This window comes from Curcuma longa, chromosome 4 (assembly GCF_044706935.1).
Source record: "Curcuma longa cultivar G26 ecotype Majalengka, Jawa Barat chromosome 4, ITB_CL_G26_1.1, whole genome shotgun sequence".
Taxonomy (NCBI): domain Eukaryota; kingdom Viridiplantae; phylum Streptophyta; class Magnoliopsida; order Zingiberales; family Zingiberaceae; genus Curcuma; species Curcuma longa.
The window spans coordinates 16,698,371-16,720,150 of record NC_133864.1 but is presented as its reverse complement, the minus strand read 5'-3'; the positions used below and the strand labels follow the sequence as shown (position 1 = coordinate 16,720,150).

Sequence of the window (21,780 nt, the reverse complement as noted above, 5' to 3'; positions counted from 1 at the left end):
TAAAATTACGGATTCTACCTTTTTGCTATAGCCAACAACTCTCTATTTGGAAAATCTTCTTTGTTTTCTTATTTTTTAAATAAAATTATTAATAGTGAAGAGATATCAAATATATATAAAATATAAAATATAAAATATAAAAATGAATAAAAAGTGGGATTAATAAAAATATTATTGATAGATTTTTTTAATAACGAAGAGATGAGTAAAATTTTTTAATTTTGATATGACATTTTAGAGTCCAAAAAAAAATCCTGTCAAAAGCTTCTACAACCGGAGATGTTCTAATTATTTCCCCCCTTTTTTACTCAAATATTTTATTGATTTATTTCGTATTTTTTCCTAAAAGTTTGAAAACAATAAACAAATACACGGTTATTTTTTATTTGAATTTCCGTAAAATGTTGTGACAGGAATGGAATTTTAAAAATAAGATTAAATCTTGAAGATTCAATGGATATTTGATTGAATGAGTGATTGTGATTGAACAAAAAGGAAACAAATAGTTTTAAAAATGGATATTTTCAAAAAAAACAAATAGTTTTATTTTAAAAAACAATCAATATAAAATTTGATAATATGATTTTATTATGCTAAAATTTATTGATAAAAACATTATAGATTCTCAATGTTTTTAGATCAATGGTTACTACAAAATCATCCGTTAATTTATTAAAGTTCGATCAATAAATATTTAGGACATTGAGAAAGCGATCTATCATTGCACCATAGTTCGAGGACGACATTTTTTTTTATCAATATACTAGTTGACTTGTGTCGCAATATAATATTATTTCAATTTTTTATATCAAAATGACTTCTTATAAGATGATAAATAAATTGAACATTCATAATAAATTTGACGTTCAACTGAATAAGAGTTTATTTATATTGCTTCAATAAGCACCAGAATCAATTAAATTAAATGAGCAAGTTTAAAAATTTTATTAAGTTAAATAAATAAATTTGAATATATATATATACAATTCGTCAATATTTGTAAATAAAAAACTATTATCAACATATCAAATAAAAATAATTTTCAAAACAAACAAATATATTTATATTATAAAACTTGATTCTTGTTTACTGCAATACAATACTCTATATTTTTAAAAATATAAAAATTATATTCATTTAAATTTGATTATCTCATGTTGTTCGTCATTATTTTAACATACTTCCCATCTCTGACAAATATAAATACATTATTATTATTATTATTATTATTATTTTTGTAATAAGGTTCTGAATAATCAATCTGGGCCGTCGATCCGAATACCGAAGTCGGATCTAAAAATCCTAATCCTTCCCGCTCGCGCGCTGCCCATGCGCACAGTTGCGGCGTCCATTTGTTGCGCCGCTCCGGCCATCGACGGACGTCTTCTCTCGTCGGACGTCGCCTCCCAAGCGGCGCGCATCGATTCAGACCCTATAAACGGAGACCCACCCCGGGAATGGCTTCTCTACACTTGCAATCCCATCGAGTCGTCGAGATATTTCATCGGCAACAATGGCTTCTTCTTCTTCGCCCATTAACTCGATCGTCAACCTATTCCACTTCCACAAGGTCGACCGGAACGTCTACGACCAGCTGCTCGGCCACGGCACCGAGCCCTCCGTCGCCCGCAACGTCGTCGCCCTCCTCATATGGCTCGACACCATCGGCCTCGACGTCCTCTCCTACCTCAACGACCACGCCAGCAACTCCTACGCCTTCCTCCGCCTGGTGGCCGAGGCAGATGCCGTGCTCGACTGCCTCCGCCGCGACGCCCCTCCGCGGGACTCCGCTCTCGCCATCCCCGTCCTCGCCTCTCTTTCCGACCAGCCCATCGACCTCGGCTTCTTCTACTTCAACCGCCACGTCGCCACCAAGCGCATAGCCGGGGTCCTGTCCGGCGCCGGCAGGGTCTTCTTCGACGACGCTCTCTACGCGTCCTTCCTCCGGTACGAGGAGGCCGCGGCGGACGCCTGGAAGCGGAACGCCGCGCCGCCGCCGCTGCCGGAGGAGCTGGCGAGGACATACGAGCTCGGCGCCACCGCGGCGACGTCGTCGGAGGACCAGCGCTCCCTGTTCCTCACATTTTCTAAGGGATTTCCATTAACAAAGGAGGAGATCGAAGCATACTTCAGAGAGTAACATGATCGATTAATAACTTTATTAATTAATAATCTGGATATTGATTAATTGTTCGATTAAACCAACAGGAAGTGGGGCGATTGCGTGGAGAAAGTGGCGGTGCAGAAGCCGGCGGCGGGGTCGGTGGTCGGACCGCTGTATGGGAGGGTGGTGTTCACACGAGACGGCTACGCCGGGCTGGTGCTCAACGACACAAAGGTGTACAAGTTCGCCATCAACGGCAAGCAAGTGTGGGCGCGCCAGTTCGAGCAGAAGAAGAGCAGAAATTAATAATTTCCATATAAAAGTTTTCCTAGATTTAATTATTTCCTTAATATCATCTCGAACGTTGTCTTTGTCATGTACTTTTCTACTTCAAAATCATATCTGCATTATGAATTTTATATAAGAAATAATTAAAATATTTACTGTGTTTCCACCAAACTTCAGAAACAGTCGAAGGTTTCATTCTACACTTGTATTTGTATTGCTTTACTGTTTTCACAGACGGCGGTGGAATCGAAGGACTCGGTGCGCTCGTTCGATCTTGAGAACTATCGCGCTGGCCGGGGAAGACGAAGCAGGCGGCGAAGAGCTCGCCGGGAGAGGGATCCTCGAGACGAATCTCACAGCGGTGGCCGCAGGAGACGGCCCGGAGGCGCCCGACCAGAAACAGCGTGTGTTTGAACGACTCCTCCTCCTACGCCTCCGCCGGCGCCGGCGCCGCTTCAACCCCTTCACGACATCTTTCCTCTTCTAAATGTACAGTGTTTCTTCTTCCTTTCTATTTGACTGCCTATTTTGTTGGAAACATATTTGTTCATAAAATAAATAAATAAATAAATAAATTTTTTAAAAACCTATTTTTTCATCTGTTTCCTTCAATCCAACGGCAGGCATGCATCGCCTCCTATCATACGATCCACAGATCTGATTCCAAATCAGACGGCTGAGATCATCTCCCTAGATCAATCAAACGGTAGTATATATGTACGTGTATCGATATGCGACACCGATCACCACACCACTTCCAATTTCTCTTTCCTCTCTCTTTCTCTCTCTCTCTCTCGCTCGCGCTCAGCGATTCGAGGTCCAACGAAGCAGCACTCCGTCTCGCTCCCCTTCGTCGTCGAGTTCGTCGAGCTCCGCGATCCGAATCTGCTTCGCGAGAATCAATCTTCGATTCCGATCCGTATCGACCTCCCAGGCGAGTGGCGTTCTAGCTCGATTTCGTTCGCTCAAGCCTCCGAGTCGCGTAGAAAGACGATCTCATGAGTTGAGAGGATCTGTCTTATTCGGCTCCGAATCTGGACTCTTGTTATCAATTCGACCGCTTCTTGTTTGGGATTGCAGGTCTGGGCACTCGGATATGGATGAAGAAAGGAAAGGAGCGAGAGGATCGTGTCGGGAGACTTAGGGTTCGTCTTATTTGATTTGTTAACCAAGTATTTTGTTTTATTGGATTCCTTCGACGGGGAAAACTCGGAGATCTAGGGTTTCGTATATTGTTCTTCGCGCCGGGTTTGATTGGTTGGAATGGATATCGATATTGTGAGGGATATGGCGTCGCTTGACCCGGAGCTGCTGCAGCTTCCGGAAGTATCTCAAGTGGCTTTGAAGGAAAAACCTAAGATAGCCGAGGAACTGTTCTGTCAGTGGCTTTCATTAACCGAAACAGGAAAATTGGTTCGTTTTCTCTCTTATCTTTCCTGTGATTGTTGATGTAAAGAGCTCATTTTTCTTCCCGATGTGACTTCTTATTCATAATGCTTTTGTTGGTAATAGGAATGACTTGGTATGCCAGTAATCAAGTTAACCTAATTGTCTTGTCATTGAAGAGTAGTTTTGATTCTTAAATTAATGCATATAATGCCTTGCAATTCTGGAACGAGCATTTATTTCCATCTATTTATGAAACAAGGTAATGCTTTCTAAATTCGGTTGACAAACTCTAGAGTCAAGTGATACTGATATATTGCTAGTTTCCTAATCTGCCAGATCAAATCAATTTCATATGATTATCATAGCACCAAGATGGTTTGTCCAACTTTATTATTTGGATGCCAATATAATATATCCTTTCGAGGGTAAGTTTATGTAACGTTTCTCTATGCCAATTCAATGAGCCAAACAAAAATATACAATAGCTTAGTGATCGTGGATGTTGGTGAATGGTAAGGTTGCTTATTATGGTGCTTTAAAAAATTAAGGTTTATTTGTATGCAACTATACATTTGCATCTTGCTCATTCTAGATACGAGCTTGGTTGAAGTCTTGTGCACTAGGAGTCTAGGATTGCTCCTTTTATAAGGATGTAATGATAAAATTGAGTTACCTTATGTCATATTTTCCTATGATTTCAACCCGGACAAGAGATTGAATTAGTGTGGCTATCGGATCAATGGCTCAACTGGTGAATGCAGTTGAATTGGTTGACACAGCAAATGCAATCATGATTCATTTGTATAAATATAAAATAATACATATCAATTCAACTAAAAAACATTGCATAGTCTGTGCTGCCACATAAATGACTTATTTGGCTTGTTTTCTAAAACAATGAGTGAGTTATACTTGTGTAAGAGTGCCATATTTCTAGTTACACAATTGATGAATTTCTGGATAGTGGACAATTTAACATAGAACCATGATTCTGGTTGTAGCAGACAGCTTTTGTGATTATTTCAATTTTCAGTCACTTGAGTTATAACTTGGTTGTCACAGAATAGGATAGCGCAATTAAAAATTAGCTTTAGACTATAAATGATTTGGAGAGTTGGGTACATATGTACTATTTTTTTTTTTTTTGAAATCCTAGGTCATAGTTTCTGGAATTTGTTGCGACTGTGGTTATGCTAAATTTAGCTTGTTCTTGCATGAGAATGCATTAAAACTAACAATTGTATCTGGTCTTTTTTTCTTTGAAGTCACACCTGGCCATTACATTTCTTGAATGGACAAAAGGATTTGTTCATCACTTAAAGCTTCAGTTGATATGGATCTATCTGATAATCATGGGGCAGATAGGGTTTCCATTTGTGAATAGTTAGGGACAATAACACATTAAAAACTGAGTACAATAGAAGAAAAAATTGCTGTGAACCCTTTTAAGAGACGAAGAGGACAATTATATTTTCTAATCCACCTTAAAGTTCCTTTTCAGCTTGATTGTGTTTTTATATCTTAAGTAAAGTTGTTTTTGTTGAGGAAATATCTCTTAGATAAATGGTACTTATGTGATGAATGTTTGGAAAAGTCTGAAATAGCTAGCTTTTATACTGGCTACATAGAAACTCTCTTAGCAGGATAAAGAGTTTGTGTATCTGCAGTGTACTAAAATGCATTATATAAATCTGGAACACTTTGTTTGAACATGCATCAAGTATTTATCACTTAAATTAATTAGTGGTGATTGTGTTCTCATTTTTGTTGTTACCAGAGGCTCCAACGAGTTAACTTGTATCAGGGATATTATTAGATTAAGCATATATCTCAATGTAAAATGGTTACTTTGTGATCATTGCAGATCTTAAAGGAGAACATGAATCTTTCTAGAGTTGATAATTATTTTTATTTTAAGTTCAAGTTCTTCCAAGAGTCTAGTCTGCATTAGATTTTCATTATGAAAATTTTATTTGATATTTTTGTTTAAGTAATTATTATTATTTTGACAAATAGTAAAAAAAAAGCAGCTAAACTCATTAAACACACTAATTATATTTGGCTTGATAAGTAGTCGTAGTGCCTCGAACTTTAAATTGTATGATCTATAGACTAAAACAGAACATTAGCTAAATGGATATGTGCTGTACAGTAGACTTTTAGAGCCTAGATGTCCTTGTCATGTTGATTTCATATTGCATATAATCCTTCTGTAGGATATATATATATATTTTATATATATATATATATATATATATATATATAAAATCTAGAGTAACTATGCCTCACCATTGCCTTGTTTCAATGTGTTTTCCAATGATTGTCATATCTGCACCCAAAGCAGCTGGTGGTGAAATATCATGTTGTCCATTAAATTCCAATTTTAAATGGATTAATATTTATTTTTAATTATGGTGAAATAAGGACCTGCTTTCTTTGTAGTATCACGATTAATGTGCTCCATCATTCATATTAAGTTATTATAAAGAATATTCCATTCTTTTATATATTGTAGGACATAAAAGTTATTCCAAATGAGGTAGAATCTTTTTGAACTTTTTCTTAATGAGTTTTAATTGAGCTTTACGATTTGGTATGATTCTTGATTTGAAAATTCACCAAAATGATTCAAAATTATTCATGATAAAAACCACATGGTAGCCTTGCCTACAGTCATATGACCTTATTTTAAGTGCCTAACAATTATGGAGCTCTTGTTTCACATGAACTTGTCATCTGTGTTGCTGATTCCAGGTGAAGTCATTGATTGGAGATGCAAAAGGGAGTTCACCACTTAATGTTCCAGGCAGTTCATATAGTTCAAATTCTATAGGAAACAATTCCCCACCTTCCATGTTTCCTGCTGGCAGTGTGCCTCCTCTCTCACCTAGGAGCACATCTGGGTCTCCCCGTTTTTTGAAGCGTAACCCAAGTGTTGGACTTTCACCCTTTGGTTCTCCACTAAAATTAGTCAGTGAACCAGTCAGAGAAGTTATACCTCAGGTACTGTCTTTTGATCTGATTTTTTATTTTTATTTTTTACACAGATTAAACCGTCTCCTGTAGATGGTCACAAATTTTCTAACTGATTTATACCATGACAGTTTTACTTCCAAAATGGCCGCCCACCTCCAAAAGCGTTGAAAGAACAATGCTTATCTAGAATTGATCATCTTTTCTTTGGTAATTTGGATGGGCTACAATTACAAGGTTAAAGTGCTTCCAATACTTGATCATACTTATAGTGGTTTGTTATTTTTCAAGGGAATCATTGAGACAATATTCTTTTCCTTTTCAGAATTCAAAACAGTGACAAAGGAAATATGTAAGCTACCATCATTTCTCTCCACTTCTCTTTTCAGAAAATTTGATGTTGAATGCACTGGAATGGTGACAAGGTATGCAAAACCAAGAAAGTATCTGCATTTTGTGCTGTTCTACTTTTTAATTGTGACAATTTATTGTGTGTATTATGCATGCATCTCTTGTGTGTCTGTATTGAGCTCTTTACACTTTTCTATGAAGCTGTGGGGTTTATTGGCTTTGCAGTCTGAGCCATCTTTTTCCTCTTTCCAAGGTTCATTATAAATTTTTAAAGTGCCTTAGTGCCGATGGCTGGTAATTAACTTGATAGAGCGACACTAATTCCTCATTGATCTTATATCTCATTGTTCTTTTTACTATGGTCAGTGTCTATCTTCTAAGTGGTGATCCTTCCGCTTCAGTGTCTTTACATCCTACAATATTTGTATGGGTTTATATGTTCATAACCAGATCTTCCATAAATTAGCAGATAGGTAATGTACTACTGAAGCCTACTTGATGGACTTAGAGGCCCAGATGGCGAATCACAGTTAACCTTACAGATTGCTAATTATTGTTCTTGCTTGTGCAAATTTGCTATAAACAGCTGTCAGAAAATTTTAAATGATATAAAATTCTTGGATTAAACTATTTGTCTTCTAGTTCACAATTTGTGTTATTTTAACTTATATGGTGTGTTTTAACTAGGGATTAAAATCTCGTGCCGTATCGCCCGATACGCACGAAAAAATTCGTTCTGCCGCGGCACCGGCATCGGCACAGCGCCGGCACACGATTCCGGTCGGGGGAACGCCTCCGGAGGCGTCGCGCGGCTCGGCGACGCGTCGCCGGCCTCGGCGAGTCCCAGAGTCCCCGCCCGGGGGCCGGCGACGTCGCCAGGGCTCGGCGACGCTCCGCGCGGGCGCACCGATCGCGCGGCGCGCGATTTTTCAGTTTTTTGTTTTTAAAACTTAGGTTTTAATTAAGTTTTAATAATAACTCTTAGCTATAGTTCAAAGTTATAATTCGAGATAATTTAAATAGGCTTTATTAAAACCTATAAATTATCAAAAAAAAATTTATTTTTTATTTTTAAATATTTAGATTAAATTTTTTATTTTAATTAATATATTTTATATTTTAAAAATACCGAAACTATACCGGCATGGTACGATACGGTACCGAAACTGTATCGTTCCGGTCTGGGACCGAAACTCCGGCACGGCTCGATATTTTAAACCTTGGTTTTAACTGCAAATCTAGGATTATAATCCATATCTTGCAGGAAGTAAATGAGACCTGATATGTAGGAAAAGCAATAGGATTTACCAGTGATTCTTTTTTCTGTGGGGAATAGAAGTAACAGTATGTAGCTCTAGGCACCATAAATATAAATTTTTCTTCAATCCTGGAGGGGGCTATTTAATATGCTTACTTCTGTAGGTCTCTTTTATCATCCTTATTATAATGTTGTGCTTCATGATATCCTTTGACTAGCTTGGATGGTTTTTAATTTCCAGGGATGCATTTATTGAATACTGGATTAGTAGCAACCTGATGACACAAGATGTGGCTACTCAGATCTTTACTATTATGAAGCAAGCAGACCACAATTACCTTACTCAGGTCCTTCTGTTGTCTTTTTTTGTTTTTCTGTAATACATGTAAACTATTTTATAGAATGGTTGACTAAATAATGTAGTTATCTGTTTATCCAAATATTGATTGTAGAATTCTGACTGATTTGTAGGATGATTTTAAACCTGTCCTGCGAGAGCTTTTGGCAACCCATCCAGGTTTGGAGTTCCTACAGGGGACTCCTGAATTTCAGGATAGATATGGTTTGTAATTATCATATCTGCACTATATTCTCTTTTTTTTTAAGCTTTAGGATGTGTTGGTTGACGCATGATCATGGTGCTTGTGTTTACAAACTATATACTTCCATACACAAATTGTGCTTTCCTGGTAGAAGTTTGCATAATCTTGGCCACCTTGTGATAGAACCACTGGTGGATTGAAGATTTAGTTCTGCTCATCTTTTCATGTTGATATGCTAACTTCAACTATTGAGATCAGAAAGCTAAAGCGGTTGTCTTTACAATTATCTGTTGTATAGAGTTACCACCTTGAATCAAGATATAGCTTAGTAATAGACCATCTTGATTGTGCTATGCTTGCATTTGTGTCCATCATGTGGCGATAAATATTTCTGAGTGAAACCCAACTCACAGTGTATTTCCAGTTCTCAGCAGAAGTTTCCTAGATTTTGGTGTCATGGTTTCAAATTACCAGTCTATGCCAAGGTAGGTGGTTGCACTTTTACTATACTGATACTCACTGATGCATGGGTGTTGGTATGGAAGGGTGCCATCAGGGAGAAGGTGGAGGGAGGGAGAGGAGAAAAATGAAGAGTGTGAGGGAGTGAGTGCGGACAAAATTCAGGTAGAGCAAGAAAAAAAATTATACTGAGGATTGTGTACCAGTGACTGTTATTTAGCAGTCACATGGCTTGGTAGCAAATGAATTTTAAAGTCTCTATGATACTTCAGTTTTTACATAATATGATGTTCACATCCTCATCCTGTTTCACTAGAGTTTGTTCTAATGATCTAGAGGCTAAACATAATCTACCTATAATTGCTGAATCAATCTTTCTCAGCATAAACGTTCTCGTAAAGCACAAGAGGGCCATGCAACATCTATATCAAGATAGATTTACATAGTAGAAATTATCTTGGATGCACTTTTATATGCATTGCCAAACCCAATTGTTTCTAGCATGACTATAATTTTACCTTGGTTTTTGTTATTTACTCGCCTATTGAATAACAAAAAATCTAATATTACTTGTTTGAGAAATTGCTTAGAGTTCATGAATAGTGTTGAAGCCTGGATGCCCTATGCCTATAATTCTACATGGATAAGCAGGTATTCCACATTGTGTATATTTTGAAAGGATACCTCCCTCCTAAGTAATTGTATCTATTAGGAGGAAGGAGACACCCCCTTAATATATATAATATACGCCATGAAGCACACCGAGAAGCGTAAAGCTTTTTAGCTTCAGCGTGTCTCTTCACATCCATCATGTCATTAGAGCTAGGTCTAATACTACCGAGTCATGATGGGCATGAGACAACATATTGAAGTTAGATTGCTCTTCATCCATAGTCTCACATGGACAAGTGTAGTAGTCCACGGTACTATAACAAGGTGTCCCTTCCTAAGTGACTTGCCATTTTGGTATGGAATAGGCTCCACACCAATTTAACAATTAGTTACAATAAAAAATATTTTGATTTATTGAAGATACAAGGCATGGACCTGTACATCATACATTGGAGTGATGTCAAACTTAATTTAAAAACATTAAAAAAAATCAAATTGTAAAATTAAAATATTTGAATCAAACAATATGACTTGAAAAGTGGCTGATACTTTCATAACTAATCAAGAAAACACGTTTATAGTGAAAAATCAGTAGAAAACTCAAAGTGTGTTCATTGTTTTATTTTGGTTCTTAGAAAAGGACTTGCAATCTAATCATCAAATTGAAACAAATTTAAACAAAACTCTCTCAAAACCGAACAATGAATTTGTAATTTCTTAAAATAAAAAACTCTAAATGAAGAATAGAGGTATACTCTTGGGTAAAAATAAAAAAGGCATGTCTTATTTTCATTATCATCAAAAGGGCATCACATTTTGAAAAAAATATCAAATTGACACCCCATTATATTTTTCATTATCATCAAAAGGGCATCTTGTGGTAGCAGCTTTGGTAGCTACTCCAAGCAATTTTGATCAACTGCTCTATGTTATAGCAGTTCTGATCCAAATTGGTCCATTTGTAGTAGTTTTGGTCAAAATTATTAGAATCAAAATTATTCCAATAGTATTTGACCGATTTTGACCAAGTTGGACTAGTTTTGACCAAATTAGAGCAATTTTAGCTAATATTTGACTATAGTTACTTAGTAATTTTGAGCATGTTGGAGCATTTTTTACTAAAGCTACTACAATAGCGTCGGAATAAATAGATTTTTGGATGAAAAATATGATGGGGCACCCTTTTGTTATTTTTTCAAAATGAAGCACCCTTTTAATAATAATGAAAATAAAGGATGCCCTTTTGATTTTTGCCCTATACTCTTTATAAGAAATTTAAATGATACCTATCATATTGGCAAAACTGAAATGGTATATGACATTCTTGAATAAAATTTATTTCTTTTGAATTTCAATAGATTATTTTTTAAAGAGAATTTAAAAAATTACCAATATTGTTAGTAACAGAAGTTCTTTAGTATAAAACACACATTCACCACATCCTCTTCGTCAATTTGGAAGCTTCAAAATGAATTTTGTTCTCCTTATATTGATTTGGAATTAAGTTAGGGATAGAAATGAAAGAACAATTTCTTAAAGTTAACTCTGAAAGCAACACCGTTAAATTATGTCAAGGTGACTATTTGCCTATCATGGACCTTTTGTCTACATTTGTAACTTTCATGTTTGTGGAGCTCAATAGTGGCTTGCAATCCTCTTCTGAAAGTCTGTTAGAATGGTTTAGAAAACTCATTTGGCCATATCAATTTGATGCAATTCTTAACGGGACTCCAGAAAAACATTCCATGTAGTTTATCCAGCTAGTCAAATTTCAGACAAGGGATACATTGGAATACTATTTTTATCGATTTGAATGAAGAATCAGGGACATCACAGAATAGTACACACCCTAATAGGTGAGAACAAATAGCTTACCTTTCTTTTTTTGCTTCACAATTCAAATTGCATGTCCAAAGAATTCAAATCGCAGGTCCAAAGAGGAGAGAATGTATTGGGATTTTGTTCTCATTATTTTCTAAACATTTGTTGCTAACTTGTATAAATAAGGACAAAAATTATAGGGGCACCCCATTTTATTGGAATCATCAAAAGGGCGCCCCTTTTAATGTTTTTTAATCAAAATGGCGCCTTATAGCCAGTTGTATGAACAAGACAAGTCTGTGTTGTAGTAGTTACGAACCGTAGTTGTTACAACATGAATGTTGTTGAACATGACAAATTTGAGTTGTAGTAGCTACAGTTTTGCAGCTGCTACCACACGAATGTTGTTGAATAGGACAAGTTTGAGTTGTAGCAGCTATAGTTTGTAGCTGCTACAATGTGAATATTAGGTGAACAAGTCTGCAACTATGGTGCTACAATGTGAATGTTAAGTGAATAGGTCAGATACGCATTGTAGCAGCTACGAACCGTAACTGCTGCAACGTGAATGTTTTTGAACAGGATTTGTCCTATTCATACAATTGACCTTTCGGTTCAGGATTTAATAAGTGTAGTAGGAATATTTAATGCCGAACATTGTCCTGAGGGCAATGGTGTAATTTTACAACGGAGCTGGTGTGGTGGGCCCCTTTTTGATAAAAACTCAAAAAGGGGTGGTGTCCTTTGATGATTCCAATATAAAGGGATGCCCTTGTGATTATTGCCCAATAAATAAAGCTTACTTTATAGGTTAAAACACACACAATATATCATCGGCTTAGTGCATATGGGTATGTGGCCACATGCAGTCCGCACTAAAAATATATATAAAAATATTTATGTTAATAAAAATGCATAACAAACTATTAGCAGTATTACTAAGGGAGCAATATATATATACACACACACAGAAATGTTACGCTGCGCAATTCCATTTACGCAACTCATGCGCACTGTCGATGTGGCTGGGAATTTCTCTCTGTGCGCGTGGCAAGCGGAGCCGTGCTGGCCGAAAAACCAAAAATCGCGAGCAGAAAAAAATCCGACCCGAGCTAACCCTAAACCCCATCACGTCTGCCGTTACTCGTCTCGTTGTGTTCAAGCTCGAGGTTAGGTTTCGCCTCCGCCATCATGTCTGTCGTCGCTCATCTCGCTGCGTTCGGGCCCGAGGTTAGGTTTCGCCTCCGCCATCGCTTCCGCCGTCGCTCATCTCTGCTGCATTGCCGCTCGAGGTCATCGCTTCCGTCGTCGCCTTCAGCTGGTCCACGCCGCCGTTGCTGACAACCCGCGACTCTGCTTTAAAGGTAAGCTTTCAAAAACCCTTCTTTTTCTTACCCTAAAAAGAGAATTTAACCCTAAACCGTTCCATTTACGCCTTCAGCCGGTCCACGCTGCCGACGCCTTCAGCTAGTGTGATCTTCGCCGAGACGCTGCCGTCGTCGTCGCTCATCAAAATCATGTCTCCGTTCCACATGTGCGACTCGGCTTGTGGATACAGCAGGTTAGTAAAGCCTCTCAACTTCTTAGTTAATGTACTCTGTTATATGGATTTATGTGGATCGTTAGTATGCTTTTTGTTCTTTTATTCTCTTGTGGTGTAATATTATTAAGTAAATTGTTGTTGAAATGTGAAAGTAGCAACGTGTTCGTGCAATCTCTTTTCTCTATTACTCGTGTGTATCCAGAAATGATTTAGCCATTCTAGTCTCAACTTTCAACTGTGGAAAGCAACCTCTACATATGTTCATATGTAGAGAAATAATCAACAAATCTTATGTTTTTCTAAGAAGCTAAGTCAGTTGACTCCAAAACCAAAACAGACAAAATAATTGCACAAGGGAATGAAACAAATAAACTCACTTGTTTGTTTCATCTTATGATAGCAATCAAAATCATAAAGAAGGAATATGCAACATGATCTTCATTCATAGAATGGCTAAAGCATGGTGTAAAGTTGAGACAAAATAATCGCGCTAACATGAACAATTGTAGAGGTTGCTTTCCATGGTTGAAAGTTGAGACTAGAATGGCTAAATCATTTCTGGATACACATGAGTAATAGAGAAATGAGATTGCATGAACACGTTACTACTTTCACATTTCAGCAACAATTTACTTAATAATATTACACCACAAGAGATTAAAAAAACAAAAAGCATACTAATGATCCACATAAATCCATATAACAGAGCACATTAACTAAGAAGTTGAGAGGCTTTACTAACCTGTTGTATCCACAAGCCGAGTCGCGCGTGTGGGATAGAGATGCAATTTTGATGAGGGACGGCGACAGTAGCGTCTCGGCGGAGATCACACTAGCTGAAGGCGTCGACGGCGTGGATCGGCTGAAGGCGTAAATGGAACGGTTTAGGGTTAGATTCTCTTTTTAGGATAAGAAAAAGAAGGGTTTTTGAAAGCTTACATTCAAAGCAAAGTCGCTGGTTGTCGGCGGTGGCGGCGTGGACCGGTTGAAGGTGACGGCGGAAGCGATGACCTCGGGTGGCAACACTGTGAGACGAGCGATGGCGGAGGCGAAACCTAACCTCGGGCCCGAACGCAGCGAGACGCGACGGCGGACGCGATGGGGTTTAGGGTTAGCTGGGGTCGGGTTTTTTTTTTGCTCGTGATTTTTTATTTTTCGGCCAGAACGACTCCGCTTGCCACGCGCGCTGAGAGAAATTCCCAGCTACATCGGCAGCGCGCACGAGTCGCGTAAATGGAATCATGCAGTGTAACATTCTGTATATATTAGCTTAGAACAAATCATATATTGAGCATGCATATAATTGATGCATGCAAAGAGTGTGTTTAAATTAACAGTTACCCTATTATAAAACATAGCTTGTGAAAGTGGTTTGGATTCACAAGAATAGTCCACTGTCAAAAAAAAAAGGAAAAAAATCATAAAAAACCTTATCATTTGAAAAGGGATTAGGGCAAATAGTCATTAGGATTTCTATTTTTTGGTTCGACCATATTGGTGCAGGTGAATGACAATTTCAACTTGTTGGATGTCTGCATATGCTGTCCCCTAGGTCTGCTCGTCCAGCATATTGAAGCTAACAATATGGGATCACAAATGCTATATGCATACAATCCGCCAGCTGATGCTTGGGTGTCTGCCTTTTGAAACCATGGTTACTTGATCTTGCCTCAGTTGTCAATTGCAACAATTTTTACGATAATAATAATTTTATCTTAAAAATCAACATTTATAAAATATAGGATAAATTGTTGAGGCTGCAGTTTCACATTCCTACAGGTTTGCATGTTTTTGAGCTGTAAAAGTGCCAAGATCATATTAGTATGCATATGAATTCAAATATGCACTAGAGTATGACTTTTTTCACTGTTTTTTTAATATTACTTGGTGGTTTAGTAGGCTTATAAGTATGTAAGATAACATGTGAGACTTCCACCTAGGCAGTTGGCACCTCATCAATTCATTTAGCAAATACTTAACCTTGGAGGAAAATTGTTAACATCTAAATTTGTGAAGAAATTTATGATATTCAAATTTGAAGATAAAATTGTTGCTCATTAGAATTCATGATTTTCTAATTTACCCTTAATTTATTTAAACCATCAGAGAATGAAGAAGATGCTTATTCATAATGCCCATATGCATAAAAACATTGATTTTTTTTTTTTAATTTTGAAGGATATTTTGTATTTTGTCATTGATATTGGGGGATTGGTTTGAAGGTCAAAACTCATCCTATTTAATTTCTGGTGACTGTCATGGAATGATTAATCGTAGGTTGTTGCTCATAGTGTTCAATTTATGCTCTTCTATGTTGTATCTTCAATATCAAGAACTTAACATGTATGTTTAGCAACATCTTTGATTATAACTTTTAAAAAGCCATGCTACTTTTAAATTTTGACTTTTTTCCTATTTTTGATCTTGAATCTTTTTTTCCAGCTGAAACTGTCATATACAGAATTTTCTACTATATGAATAGATCTGGCAATGGTCAACTTACCCTAAGAGAATTGAAACGGGGAAATTTAATTGCTGCAATGCAGCACGCTGATGAAGAGGAAGATATTAATAAAGTCTTGAGGTGACTTGTACATTTTTTTACTTGAAATGTTGCTATTGTTTAATTTCTGTTCTGCCCTAATCATTGCTATCTTTTACTAGTGAGTGATTTGTTATGTTTATTCTTCATATGATTTGTCACTTAGTTTAAGATATGATTTTTGTTTTTTCTGGTGCCTTGGCATGTGTGAGAGAATAAAAGGTTTGTTAAGTTTGAGGGAAAGAGAATAATCTATGGCCTTTCATTTGTGTGTGCATGTGCATCTGTGTCTTTTTGTTGCATGTGAGGCCTAACACTTTTTTCTCTGCGAAACCAGCATTATTTCAAGGACAATCCTTGTTCAGATAATCTATCGCCTTCATCAAAAAGGATGTGTGCATGTGTGTCTGTGTGTACATAAATCTAACTTTCAATCCGAGACCAAATCCACAACCCTGAGGACTCTATTAACCTAATACGTCTAACAAGATTGACTATTAGCGCTTGTGTGTGCGAACACCAATAACTTTATTAACCTATTGCCTCTAACGTGGTGTTTATTTGATTATGATTATGCAGAGCATCTCTGCCTTCTTGCTGGGTGTGAGGCCTAAAACTTTTCTCACTTTATGCTAAACCAGCATGCTTTCAAGGAAGTCCTTGTTCAGATATAGTATTGTTAAAGCTGTCTGGTTAGGATGTTTGCATTTTTATTTGGTTTTATATTTTTAATAGAAGACGCATCAAACTGTTTGCTGCAGCTAGTTTAGTGAAATATTTTAAAATCTAAAAGGTTTTATATGTTTTCAGTTAAATTTAGTTTGATTTATAGATGAAGAGAGCATTGTCAACATAATGTTAACATTTTTTATTTTTTTATACTGCATTTGTTGTTGTTATATTTTGATTGGGTGATTACTTATCTGAACAACATATATTAGGGAATAGACAGATTTTTACATCCTTAACATTTTTTGATATACTTGGGTGATCACTGTACTATTTAGCATGAAACAGTTCTTTACACCTTGTATGCATATATAAATCTTTGTTTTCAAATGTCAACAAATTGACACATATGGTCACTTTAGCTTCAACATCTCTCTAGTCATCATGCCATGTTGCCATATCTATCATTTAGTCATCCTTGCTTCTATATCATATTAAGTCTGATCAGATATCACATTCCACAATAAATCTTAAAACAGATGGAATGCTCCTAAGCTGCATCTCTATATTCTTAATTACAGTGAAAAAAAACGAAAGAAAAATGTCTGTTCAATTGGGTCATAGAGTTTGACTGATGCATGAGGTTACTGCTAGTGTCAGAGTGCTTGTGCAAAGCTGGATAGGATCATCTAGATTGCCTTAGTATTGCATGCTAACTCTCTCACTTTTTGGTTTGACCCTTGATACTGAATATTTTTCATGTTGGATCTTGAAACAATCTTATGGTGAGATGTGGAACTAACACATGATTTGGAAAGGGTCAGATACAATGCCCATGCTGTTGTTGTTTGTTCCTTATAGTGTCAACTAAGAACTTGTTTGTGGTGCAGGGGCATCAACACATTATTGAGTAATCTTACTAAGAATTAATCCAGACAAATTTCTCTTATTTTGTTTATTGTGATTCATCTGGAGTTTGTTTCCTTATTATGAAAATTTTGGGACTTCTATGATGAAACAATTCATGCTGCAGCATAAATAGTTGAGTCTGATCTTTTGGAGTTGGTCAAATGAATCCAAAAGTCCTTCCCAAAACCTTGGTCTGATCTGTCTTCTCAACCATTTTTTTACTTGCCAACTATGGTGACTTTAATGCTATGTTTGCTTGGAGGCATGGAAAGTGGAGTAGGATGGCGAATGGAGGAATATGAACGTGGAAAGTAGGGGGAGAACAATGATTTCTTGATCTTGTTTCTTTTGAAGGAAAGAGATTGAAAAAATCACTTAAACAATTCATAATCTGTTGAAATTTCTCTGACCAGTTAGGAACCATCCTTCCTATTCTATTTCCTCTTCTGCTTTAATTGGTAATGAAAAAAGTGGTGAAAAAAATTGTACAACTTTTCTCTCACTTTCACCTTGCATCAGCATAAACAATTTTCCACTTCCCCTTCCCTTTAAACATCCCCTACCGTCTTTTCCCCATGGAAATCCTAAATGAACTCGTGATTTGTTATAGTAAGAAGAGATATTTTCCTTCTTTCTTTTCTACTTTACACTTAATAATAAGAATTAATTTTACAATGAACAGAAACAGTGACTCCTATATCCTATTCCTGCAGGTACTTTTCGTATGAGCACTTTTATGTGATCTACTGCAAGTTTTGGGAGCTTGATACAGATCATGATTTCTTGATTGACAAAGAAAACCTTATCAGATATGGAAACCGTGCACTGACTTACAGAATTGTTGAAAGGATCTTCTCACAGGTTTGCATTTTTGTTGATTCATATTAAGATATACAAGATATCACAAACTCGTATTCATTTTTTTTAATACTGTGTTTCCTCATCTAGATTCCCAGGAAATTCAAAAGCAAAGTTGATGGCAAAATGTGCTATGAAGATTTTGTGTATTTTATACTAGCAGAGGAGGACAAGTCATCTGAGCCTAGCCTTGAGTATTGGTATGTACTGTAGTTCCTCTTGTAATATGCATTGCTGGGTACGTAGTAGAGAAATTCTCTAAGATGGAGCCAGGATATTAATAGATACCAATGGATGTTCACTTGTTATAAAAAGTAGAAAAATAAGTGCAGTGGGTGATAAAACATGGATAAGAAATTAGATATTGATCATGCATGCTTGGTCAACTGGTGTAATTTTGGAGAGCTGTGATGCTGAAATCAAGATTACTTTGTGTTTCATAAGGGTTATCTAAAGAATATAATCTTCTTTCCTTAGCTGCTCTTTTACCAGAATATATTGAAGGGATTAAAATTTTACAAATATGAAGAGGAAAAAAGGAATTGCAAATGAGAGATGAATTAGAGTTCCCGTGTCTCATATGCTATGAAATGAGAAGATATTAAGAGGGAGAATCAGCAGAGATCCAATATTTCTTCTAGAGAGAAGAAGACAAATATATTTTAAAAAAGGAATTAAATCCTGACATCTGCAGCAAAAGGATACTAGAAGAGATAAACTAGTTGATTTGTATTTTTCATAGTTGCAATCTATGTTGAGAATTGATGAAACTGTTGCAGATAAAAAAATTGAGTTACAATTCCAACTGTTGTGATCACAAATACCTTTATCACTGGAATAGGTTGGAGGCTGCTGTAGAACCGCTTGCTAGCTCTTGTCACCTTAAACCATACACTTATTGGTCCAACATGATGCCTCTAGAATGCAGATTATGCTCTACTGCAAGTGCACATTATTGAATTATCATTTTTTTTATAGAATAACACAAACAAGCAAAGAGGACAAGCAATTAACATGGTTCAGTGTAACTCTACCTTCATGAAGTGAATCTGAGTTTATATAATATATGAGAGATATGAACAGCACTAGCAATATAACCTTACATATGGTTCAATAGTTTAATAGAGGGATGTCTATAGACTAACATGGCTTTCTGGTGAATAAAACTTGGTAATTTTTTCCATGCTTAAAACCCATGGTTAGCATTAATGTTGTCTAATTATTTGTCATCAAGAGAATATATACATGGACTAAAAGAAATTTCAATATAGCATAGTTGGCATTTTAGCACTTAGTACCCTTTCATCTGTGATTAAACCATGGAAATAGATTTTTTTTTTTTTTTGTAGCTTGAGGTTTCTGTTCAATTTCCACATCACTACAATATTTAGTAAGAACTTGTTTTATATCAAGAGAATATTTACGTGGACTAACTTGTATTTGGATGTAAAGGAAATCTTTGGGTCTCTAGCTGACTTTATTCTGCATCTGCTGTTTCTTCGTGTGCGGTGAAATAGAAGAATATTCAATGTAGCATAGTCGGTATTTTAGCATTAGTACGCTTGCATCTGTGATTTAATCATGGGAATAGAAAATTATTTTGTAGCTTGAGGTTTTGTTTCCATAACATTATATATTTAGTGAGAACTTGTTTTGCAGGTTCAAGTGTATAGACATGGATGGTAACGGAATCATTACCTCAAATGAGATGCAATTCTTCTATGAGGAACAGTTGCACCGTATGGAATGTATGGCACAAGAACCTGTACTCTTTGAGGACATTCTATGTCAGATGATTGATATGATTGGATCTGAGGTAATCTGCTTTCCTTATGCTTTGTAAGGATGGCTTTTGAACCATTCAAAATCTATAATTTCTTCTTTGCAGAATGAGAGCTATTTTACACTTCAAGACTTGAAAGGCAGCAAACTTTCAGGAAATGTTTTTAATATCCTTTTCAATCTGAATAAGTTTATGGCATTTGAAACTCGTGATCCATTTCTAATCCGGCAGGTTAGTGCATTACTGTGCATTTGCAATAGTTTCGAGTTCTTTAAGAATTCTTCTGTGTTTATATGCTGAATTCGACATGTTCTTTTTGCAATTATTATTCAGGAACGTGAAAATCCATCTTTGACAGAGTGGGATAGGTTTGCACATAGAGAATATATTAGGTTGTCCATGGAAGAAGATTGTGAAGATGTTTCAAATGGAAGTGGGGACATTTGGGATGAATCACTTGAGGCTCCTTTTTAACAAGTTCCTATGGTAAGAAGTTTTTCTTCTTGCGTCCATCTGATTGCTTCTATATCATCTTTAAACATACTAGCTGTAAGATAACTTCTAGCTCTTTTCTAAATTTATTGCAGAAATGATACTACTTGTCTATTCCAAAACTAAGAACCAATTTGTAGTTCCTCATGAACTTGATGCAATAAATGAAATTTTATCAGCTACATGCTCAGTAGTCCAATCACCTTCTGTATAAATTTACTGCGTCATTAATCTAAAATCTATGATTGATTTATATTTGTTATTAGTCATGATGAATCCTTTGTTTTTTCTTAAGATAATTAGAGTTTTGCAACAATGTTGAAGTAACATTCTTTCTATGGTTCTAGCAAATTCTGATCGATCTATCTGAGATTTAACGAGTGAAGCTGCATTCTTCATTTTTATGAATTGGTTGTACACCTAAGCGCACATTTAGTTCATTAATGATTAAAGGATTGTGTTAGACGAAGCTTGGCTCTTTCAGGACCTAATGCTATACAAGTTATATTAGTGTTCTGGATGGTACTATCTCAGATACCATACAATAGACAAAATTTGTACTGTAGACCTAAAACCTTTATTTCATCACTTATTTTGTTTGCCCTGACATTCTTATCTGATGATGCCTAACAGAAGGATTTGGTTTTCTGGATGCTTCCCAGAAACTGCTCCACTAGCAACTACATAACTTGCATAAGATAAAGGTTTGCATCACATATTCCCCTGGTGAAATAGCAGGCACGCTTGATATAGTTGATTGGTCTATAATTACGTCGAAAGGTATTTTTTTCCTACTCTATGTTTTCATGATTTGCATGTGCTCTGGAATCACTTGAAAGTTGGATCGTTCTTCTGAAGTGCTGTTGGGTCAACCCCACCTATAGCAAGGTAGGCAAGACTTATTATGTTAGTCTTCAGTCTTCACCAACAACGTGACATTTTCCAAGGCCAAATATCAAGTTGGATTTATGCTCTGTCCATCGTAGTTTGGAACCAGTTGCGGTTGATTTGTAGTTTTTTCCCCTCATTTATTTTTCGTCTTTTTTTTTTTGGGTTTCTTTTTGGAGTATAGGGACGCTGCTACATTTCTCTCCTTTCAATCTTTTCCATCTGGTGGTATAACTTATCTCGGTGATTCCCTGTAATATGTTCATTAACCTTGAATTTATAATCATGAGAAATCTAAC

The 21,780-nt window shown here is 36.3% G+C and overlaps 2 protein-coding genes across 3 annotated transcripts; both read left to right on the top strand.

Moving 5' to 3' along the window:
• The first annotated feature begins 1,513 nt into the window (after positions 1-1,513).
• LOC141827182 (uncharacterized) lies at positions 1,514-2,879 on the top strand. The gene is made up of 3 exons (XM_074714426.1): positions 1,514-2,136; positions 2,209-2,382; positions 2,627-2,879. The coding sequence occupies exons 1-3, from the start codon at positions 1,514-1,516 to the stop codon at positions 2,877-2,879; spliced, it is 1,050 nt and encodes a 349-aa protein (XP_074570527.1).
• A 277-nt stretch (positions 2,880-3,156) lies between these two features.
• On the top strand, positions 3,157-21,780 carry LOC141827604 (serine/threonine protein phosphatase 2A regulatory subunit B''beta-like). 2 transcript variants are annotated; one of them, XM_074714894.1, is made up of 14 exons: positions 3,157-3,326; positions 3,473-3,805; positions 6,536-6,784; positions 6,886-6,991; positions 7,080-7,179; positions 8,605-8,710; positions 8,835-8,925; positions 15,783-15,924; positions 18,174-18,321; positions 18,409-18,518; positions 19,978-20,134; positions 20,207-20,332; positions 20,435-20,587; positions 21,227-21,780. In XM_074714894.1, exons 2-13 carry the CDS (start codon positions 3,656-3,658, stop codon positions 20,573-20,575), a joined length of 1,626 nt encoding a protein of 541 aa, XP_074570995.1. In that variant the 5' UTR covers positions 3,157-3,326; positions 3,473-3,655; the 3' UTR covers positions 20,576-20,587; positions 21,227-21,780. The 2 variants fall into 2 exon arrangements, with proteins under 2 accessions (XP_074570995.1, XP_074570994.1); XM_074714893.1 differs by having other exon boundaries at positions 3,157-3,805.